The sequence below is a fragment of the Quercus suber genome, unplaced genomic scaffold, assembly GCF_002906115.3.
Source record: "Quercus suber isolate HL8 unplaced genomic scaffold, Cork oak 2.0 scaffold_963, whole genome shotgun sequence".
Lineage (NCBI taxonomy): Eukaryota > Viridiplantae > Streptophyta > Magnoliopsida > Fagales > Fagaceae > Quercus > Quercus suber.
This window is the reverse complement of record NW_027070383.1, coordinates 128,323-137,388: the sequence shown is the minus strand read 5'-3', so window position 1 is coordinate 137,388 and position 9,066 is coordinate 128,323. Positions and strand designations below refer to the sequence as shown.

General features: G+C 39.0%; 1 protein-coding gene across 1 annotated transcript; it reads left to right on the top strand.

Moving 5' to 3' along the window:
• Window positions 1-1,444: 1,444 nt before the first annotated feature.
• On the top strand, window positions 1,445-2,026 carry LOC112031917 (vegetative cell wall protein gp1). Its single transcript, XM_024064622.1, has one exon. The coding sequence runs from the start codon at window positions 1,445-1,447 to the stop codon at window positions 2,024-2,026; it is 582 nt and encodes a 193-aa protein (XP_023920390.1).
• Window positions 2,027-9,066: the final 7,040 nt, after the last annotated feature.

Genomic DNA, 9,066 nt, shown 5'->3' with positions numbered 1-9,066 from the left:
TTGTAAAACCATCTAGGCAGAGATTAGAAAGTTTGAAGAAAAACTTAAGCAAGAAGTTTGTTCTGATCTTCCCACAGCCTTTTGGCATAGGAAACGACATGAAGTTGCTCTCCCTTATGTCAAAGATTTCCAAGAAAAGGACATCCCAACCAAAGCTCGACCTATCCAAATGAATCAAGAACTCATGAATACCTGTAGAGCAGAAATTGAGGATCTCCTAAGCAAAGGAATCATTAGGAAATCTAGGTCCCCCTGGTCTTGTTTAGCCTTTTATGTCTAGAAAAACGCTGAAATTGAGAGAGGTGTCCCTAGGTTAGTCATTAACTATAAGCCTCTTAACAAAGTCTTAGAATGGGTAAGATACCCAATTCCCAACAAAAAAGACTTAGTCAATAGGCTTTGTAAAGCAGTGGTTTTCAGCAAGTTTGACATGAAGAATGGTTTTTGGCAAATACAAATCAGAGAGTCTGATAGGTACAAAACAGCCTTCACCACACCCTTTGGCCATTACGAATGGAATGTAATGCCCTTTAGACTAAAAAATACAGCTTTTGAATTTCAAAATATCATGAATGAGATTTTCAATCCATTCTCTAGTCATATCATTATGTACATTGATGATGTACTCATTTTTTCAGAATCCTTGAACCAACACTGGAAGCACCTAAGAGCGTTTCTCAATATTATCAAGCTCAATGGTCTAGTTGTTTCAGCCCCAAAAAATCAAGCTTTTCCAAACTAAAGTTCGATTCTTAGGCTTTGATATTCATCATGGAGTCATCAAACCCATAGATAGAGCTATTCAGTTTGTAGAAAAATTTCCAGATGAAATCTTAGACAAAACCCAGCTCCAAAGATTTCTAGAATCTCTCAATTACATAGCAGATTTCTATCAAAATCTCAAGCAACAATGCAAACCCCTCTTTGATAGACTTCGAGCTAATCCTCCTTCTTGGACCCCAGCCCATACCGCTGTTGTCCAAAACATCAAAAAATATGTCAAGACTCTCCCATGTTTAGGAATTCCCTCAATCGATTCCTTCAAGATTGTCTAGACAGATGCCTCTAACATTGGTTATGGTGGCATTCTTCTCCCGCATGTTAGTCCCAGTTCCCCTGAACAAATTGTCTGTTTCCATTTAGGAATTTGGACTCCCACTTAGATTAATTATAGTACTATTAAGAAAGAAATTTTATCTATAGTACTATGCATTTCAAAATTCCAAAGTGATCTTTTGAATAATTTTTTTTTTATTAAGAATAGATTGCAAATCTGCAAAACATGTTTTAGAAAAAGATGTTCAAAACATTGCATCCAAACAGATTTTTGCACGATGGCAAGCTATCCTTTCAATCTTTGACTTTGACATTGAATTCATCGAAGGAACTCAAAACAGTATCCCTGACTTCCTAACCCGTGAATTTTTGCAAAGTCTAAACTAAGATGTCCGGGAAAAGGCCTGTACAACCCCAACCTCCAAAATTGCCTAAACAGCAAACCCCTAGTAGTACCAATCAGGCAAAGAACCCTCCTGGTCAACTAGTTCCCCTTTCTCCCTCACTCATTGCCAACCGATACATAGTCTTCACCATCCCCAAACCAACCAAGACGTCCGAGAAAAGGCTCGTACAACCCCAACCTCCAAAATTGCCTAAACAGCAAACCCCTAGTAGTACCAGTCAGGCAAAGAACCCTCCTGGTCAACTAGTTCCCTTTTCTCCCTCACTCATTGCCAACCGATACATAGTCTTCACCATCCCCAAACCAAACTACCAAAGACCACCCCATAGTCAACCCAGTTATAGTTCAACCTTAGCAGCTCCTCCTCCTAAAGCAATCACCCTAGTAGAAGGCCCTTTTGGCCCCACAGTACCCCAAAAGCTTTCTTCCCCCTATCCATCCAGAAAAGGAAGGTCTTCTTATGTCAAGAAACCTTTTGTTCAGAATATCTCTTATATTGAACCACAATTGCCTAATCTCGTGCACATTCAACCTCTTATCGCCATAATCCTTTCCACTGAGTAAAAGCCCTAAAACGCTTCACACACAGCTAACACGGGATGACCAACACAGACAGGAGCGGATACTGGGCCTTACTGGGTTAACACAGCACAGATCTGGTCTTACGTGTCTCAACAATACACATCTGCAACAAACTTTTGGGATAAAAGCAGAAACAAGAAGAAGCAGATAACTGGGATATAACTGAACAACAAGAACAAATAATCAAAGAATGATAACAGATTGGAGAAGAAGAAGGCTCAGCCTACCATCAAAAGAACAGTACAGAAGAAGAGATAATAAATATAGAAAATAATGAATGGTAATGGAAGAGTTATCAGAAAATAGATGTAAAACAGAATAAATTTATTAACAGGAGATATATTCATGAAAATAATTCAAAATAATGAATAATGCAGAAAATAATAGATAACTATGGCAATTGAACTAGCCAACTTGATTGATTGAAAATAAAATATAACTTACAACACTATTACTGGCCAACTTGAACTTGGCTCTAATACCAAAAGGGGGGTAAGTTATAGATACAAGGGATGATAGGGGGAGGCCATCTGATTACAGTATAAAAGGTACAACTTACAGTTGCAGATACAAGTGTACATTGGAAAATAAACTAGGGTTGCCATCTGATTACAAGATTGTAAAGGAGAGGGAAAGCCTAGGACTGGAGCTTCAGAAATCTTAAAATTAAGACTTTGAAATCTTCTGAAAAAATACTTGCTTCAGACTGGAGAAAAGGCTGCCTTTTATAGCTGAAGGGGGCCTTGGATCCTTCTAAAGACTGTTGAAAATCCGGAGGAGTAAATTGCTTTAACTTGGGTGAAAAATCATATCAGCCGAAAGCAAACAGTGAATTAATATTTTCTGTCGGTTACTGTAGATAAACAGTAATGGTCACTGTTTATGAATAGTAGCATGTCATTTGTCTTTTACTGCTGTTGGTGGAGGTACTGTTCATGAATAGTAACCTGTCCGAAAAGCAGATTTTGAATAGTGTCTGGTTCTATAAAAATTAATTGCCATCCAAATTGTAACCATCATACGGATTTTAGGAATCTTGGAATGGGTCAATTGGAGCACGATTGACTGAGGCTTCAGAGAAGGCAGGAGAAACTCTTTCTACTGACTCTAGCTTCTTTGATTGGATGAGCCACTGTTGGGTAAGATCTTTTAATTTTTTGCTAGATTTTTTAGCGATCTGGATGGAGTCTAGACTAGACTAAGATCTTGTGTTGTAAGCAGTTTCTTTCTTGATTGGAGGAGGGAAGATCTACTCTAGAGGATGCTGATCAGGTCATCCAAAGAGCTTCGCTCATGTTATGGGGGAGGTTGCTAGTCTATATCATAATACTCTGAAGGAGGACTATGATGGCAATCATGCTCATGGAAAGTAGCAAATTGATTACATACACCACACCAATTTAGGGCTTCATATTCTGGTGCCCTAGTGATAAATCTCCTTGGATCATTATTGTAGTTGACCCATTGGAGGTCCATCGCAGCAGTGGAGTAAGGCTTGGTTGTAAAAACTGAAATTCTTCCAGTACTTCCAACAAAATGGTAATTTCTCCATAAATCTTGGGCAATGGTGAGGATTTCATTACTGAAGTAGTTCCTCCAACATTCTACAAGATCATAGGGTTTTCTATAAGAAAGATAAGAATTTCCTTCATACCAAGGGCCTTGGTGGGTGAAACCATTAATAAGTACCAAGTGTCTTGATGGCAGAACAGTCATCCAATTGCTACCATCCCATTGTGGGAGAGTACTCCAGCATCTGATTGACACAAAAGGACTCTTGATTTTGGTGACAACTTGTTATATGATTTGTGGGAACTGGCTGATTTGGCCATGGTGTGTTAGTTTGATTAATCTAACAAAACCATATTCAAACATTTGTGAGAGCCAGCTTGAATCTCTATCTTCTTCATTTGTTCCATCTTCATAATTAACTATGAGGCCAGGGAAAGGATGCTTTTTCTCATATACCTTGTGACTGCTTCCAAAGTATTGTTCCCAAATGGCTCGTGATAGAGCATGATCAATAGTAGTGTCAACATCACTATATGTTTCTCCAAATACTGGGAAGTGAGTGGTGACCAAGATTTTAAAATATTCAAACCATTGGTTAAATGATTTAAACATTGCCTTGCTACCAAGAATATTAGTTTGTATTTCTAGTGGCAAGTTGGCAATAGCACTTCTTAAGATAGTTTGAGCCTTAAGGCTAAACTTAGCATAATCAACGCCCATGATAGTCTTTTTATCCATTAAATGGATATCCTCTTTGCCAAAGAGTTGACTAGTGATGGCTTCATTTCTTGCCTCAAGGTTGACTAGGTAGATTTCTAATGCTTTGAGGGTTCTCTGGAAAAGGCTATTTTTATTTAGGGTCCAGGCTGCTTGGAAGTTGTCAAGAATGAATTTAATGGAAAATGGCAAGTCTTTGTATACACCTTTTTTCCATTGTAAAGAGTTTGATAAAACTTCCTGCAAAATAATAGCCATGTCACAACTGGAGTATGTCACCTCTGTCGGGACATAATCTTGAAAGGATGTTGATCCTCTTTGTTTTCCCTTAGAGGATGTGCCTTCATGCATTACAAAAGACCGTCCCATTGCTGGGAGCCTTTTGTCTTGTGGATAGCCCTGAGCAGGTGCTTTCCCCTTGTTCTTCTTCTCTGCTGAAGAAGTCAATTTTCTCCACATTTTATTATAAGTTATTTGCTCCTGCCAAAGATAAGTAGCATGAAATTGCATGTTTTTGTTAATATTATTTTTAAATGCATAAGGTGTCATGAAGCAAATACTTTTATGATAAATGTAAGAGTTGGGATGCTGTGATGGTCTTAAGAATTGAGGTGGATTAAAAGGACCATCAACTATGAGCAAACTGGTGAGTCTGAAAGGGTCAAGGTTCTTGGCTTAATTGTGACCTTTTAAAGATAATGAAGAAAGTAGTTTAGAATGGATAAGGTTAAGGGTCTTAGAAACTGAAACTGGTTTAGAATGGATAAGGTTAAGGGTCTTAGAAACTGAAACTTCATGGAGACTGCTAATCTCTCTGGGTTTAGGACTCCTAAGGAACTTAAACTTAACTGGTTGGCTAAAAGGATGGGTAGTGATTCCTTCACTATCCGTGGTGAAAGGATACAATAGACACATAAAGGGATTTCCTAAGACCACTCTATCTGTCATATTCTTGACTAGGACAAATGTGGTTTTGAAGCATGTGTTGTCTTGGCACACATGGGCTTTTAAATTTTGAATTTAATCTGCATTTTACCTACACTTGCAGAAGTTAACCTTTCTTTGGTCTTTTTGAAGTATTTAAAGGGAATGATTCCTTCTTGAATGTAGTTGAGATCAGCACCTGAACCCATTAAGGCTATGACATCGAATTCAAAATCTTTGCTGATGACAATCTTGACTTTGGTATTGAACCTACTGATGGCTTGTAAGAACAGTTTACTGAATTGGTATTGAACCAGATCTTGTTCTTGAACCATATCTGCAGTGGGGTTAACTATTTCATTGTCTTCATCATCAGAAGGGTTCTGAAATGAGGGTCCTTCCTCATTGCCTTGATGAGAAGAGTTTTCCAAATGTTTGAGTCTTTGATCAAGGAAATTATGATTAACTCTAAGGATGGTTAGCTCTTGCTTAAGGGTTCTAACCTCAAATTTTGTTTCCTTGATTTCTTTCTGAAGGTCGCTAACTGTAACTTCCTCCTTGGATTTGGTAAATCTATTGTAGATTTTTTCCAAATCAACTTTGGGTTCCTGAAACTTAGGTTCGGGTTTGCTAGTTTCCCTAACTAAGGTTCTTTTGAATTCATTGAACTTTTGAGCTTTTATGACTGGGTCTTCGATTTGTTCTATGAGATCTAAGAGGAGCTTTTCTTGCTTAGAAAGGACATTGATAGTTTTGTTCCTACAACAACTATCCATGCAAGGTATGGGTTCATCTGGGCTATTAGAGGTGCTAGAAGAAACTCTAAAGAGTTCAGAGGATGACTGATAGATCTGACGGGTCTCACTGCTAGAGGACTCACTATCTGAGTGGTCAAGTTCTAAGAGCTTAAAGATCTCATCTTTGCTAGTTTGGTCACTAACAAGGGTGTTGATAAGGGATTTGGCCTTAACTTTACACTCTTTTCTGAAATGACCTTTCTTTCCACAGTTGAAGTATTTTCTTGAACCTTTGGGTATGAATTTTCTTGTGGACTTGGATTTACCTTTCTTATAGAAATCATCTTTGCTGTACTTCTGTTTTCTATAATACTTGGCTGAAGTTTTCTTCCTGCGGAAATGCTCAGAGGATTCCTTGCCTCTGTATTTGGATTTCCTTTTAGGAATGACTGAAGGTAAGCCATATTGTGTACAGAAGTTTCCTACTTCATACTTGACCTTGCCTTTACTGGCTTTGCTCTTCATTTTTAAATCTCTGTACATCTTCATTCCTTCACTTCGAATGGTGCTAGAGATATCTCCATAGGTTAGGTTATCTTAATCTATGACACCTAAGGGGTTACAAAGGGTTTCCTTGACCTTTTCGCCAAAAAGGGTAGGTAAGCCATTGATGAACTTCTCCTTCCAAAATGGAGAGTTGCAATCACTCCTGTGCATGACTCTGGTAGTAAACACGTCTTCATACCACCTAAAGTCATCAAGGGTTTTACATCTAAGGTTACTTAACTGGTCATAAATCCTAGATGTGATGTTGCTGGGTTTTCCTACGAAGTGTTTCATGATTGTATGGACCAGGGTGTTGACTCCGTCGGGAACATTTCTGCCTATGTTTGTATCAAAGATGGGGGTTCCTTTGTCATCTTTCTAGACAGCATGTTTGATGTCTTCTTTAGACTCATCTGTAAGGCAATTGTTCCACCATTGCAGAAGTTTGCCTGTGAATCCTAGGGATATGAGCTCTATGACCTCAGTATGAGAATGTCCTTCACTGATGTAGTTAGTGGCTACCATGGTCATATGCTGGATCTTGTTTAGGATTTCTTGTTCAGATAAACCATCTATGTTCCACTCATAAAGTTTACCTAAAGACACAGAGAACTGGCTGCTAACATTCCTTTCCTTAAACTGGAGGTCAGGGTGTGTAGGTCTGGGGTACAAATTCTTGGTTAAGCTGGTAGGGGTTACCTTGGGATTAAGAAGCTTATTCACTTGTAAACCCTTAAACTGGTTTTTTAGATGTTCTATCTCCTTTTCATTGTCTGAGGAGGTTCTGCTAGAATTGCTAGAGGCTGTGTGGGCATCTAGGGTAACTAGACGGTTATTTAGTCTTGGATCAACACTGGTTGAAGTGGTAACTGGGGAAGAGGTGATTGGTTCCTTCTTCACTAGTTCTTCAAGCTTTTGGTTGACTATTTCTATGGCTGTTTTATCCTTAAGTCTAAGGCTGGGTTGCTTGGTTGTGGGGAGCTTGACCAAAGGTCTTTCTAGGGCTTGGACAGGTTTGCTAGGGTTTCCTGGCTGGAGGATAACCTTGTTGTCCATCCTGTCTTCTATCCTATCAAGCTGTTTTCCTAGAACACCTAAACACTGGTTGGTATAGTTGTTTTGCTCTATGACCTTCTTAACTGCCTTTACTTTTGGAGTGGTAAGAGTTTTGAAAGGAGAGGCAACTAAATCACTTCCACAGTGTTTGAAGGTTATGGCTTCCTGAGGTGGATGGTGTGACCTAACAACTTCTGGTGGGTTAAGGTTTCCACTAGCATCCTTGCTAGGAAGTTTGGTCCAATTAGTTTTGGTGAGGACACAAGACTTTTTGTGCCATTGAAAGTGTTTCTCAAAATATTCAAAGAAAGGGACATTACTAGATATCTCTTTCATGAATTGTTTCCAACTTTCAAAGACTTCTTTCTTTTGATCTAGGGGTTTCGCTCTATAGGCTTCTGTTTTGAGTTTTTTTTTTTCTTCTGACTCAAACTCTTTGCCTAGGGTAACTAGATCAGGGTTGAACTCTTTCTGATGACAAGAAGCTGTGACTATTTCATGTTCTTGATGAAAAGATCCTGAGGTTCTTGCTGATATGGGTTCATCATATCAGTACCTGTTGGGATGGCGCTTTTTACTGTTGTTGTCATTTTCCTGATCAACAACTAAGTCTTGCTTAGCTGTGTAGCAGGTGTAGTAACCTAAGATCTGGTCTGGACACTTGGAGCTCTGTCTAAGTCTCTTCTAGACTTGATAGGGTGCTAGAGGTCTAGATAAGCTACACTAGAAAGTGGTCTACCTCTTAAGAGGATAGGTGGTGTCTGATGGGTTGGTGTAGATCTATCGGGGATCTAAACCTTAATTCATCATATCCTGATGGTGAATAAGGGTGCTAAGTCTAGACTCGTCAAAACTAATTAACCGTACCGTCGCTAGTTGTTGGACAAAGTCTAAGTCTGGATTCTGGGTTGGTTTTGGATCTGTAGAGGATAATTCTCATTCTCTAAAGTCCAATTTCTGGGGAATGTAACCTCTACCATTTCAAGGTTTTGGGGACCTGAATATATGGACCTGTGTTGTGTTTGGATGAGGGTCATTTCACCTTTCATTTTTTGTCAAGTGCTTGAATGTTAAAATTTGTTCTCATGCACTATAGTATACTCTGTATATCAAGGCCAACTACTAAACTCCGAGTAACGTGAGGGTTCCATGGGTCTTGATATTGAGGGTGAGGTTTTCATGACATGCAGGTCATGAAGGCCAACTGTAAATTAGGAAAGCAGTCGAAATGGACTAGTCCATTACTGAGACTGGTTTCAATGGTCGTAAGAGGCTCTCATAAATCTTATATGATGAGTGTCTCTAAGGGCCATAAACAGAAGCACCTAATCCTTCTCTGATTAAGGGTTTAACTCCAACCTGGACTAAACCTATGTGGATGAAATTATGTCTTTCTTTCTTGTGTGCTTGCAAGGCTGATGCAAGTAACAAGTAGCACGTCTCGTACTCCTTGTTATACTGTAGACTTGCTCTATGGTTCGGACATGGTAACTCGTCTTGAAAGCATTTTAAGGGTCCAAGAGGATTTGT

Coding starts and splice junctions, on each gene's coding strand:
- LOC112031917 (XM_024064622.1), top strand. CDS start 1,445: ATGTCCGGGAAAAGGCCTGTACAACCCCAACCTCCAAAATTGCCTAAA.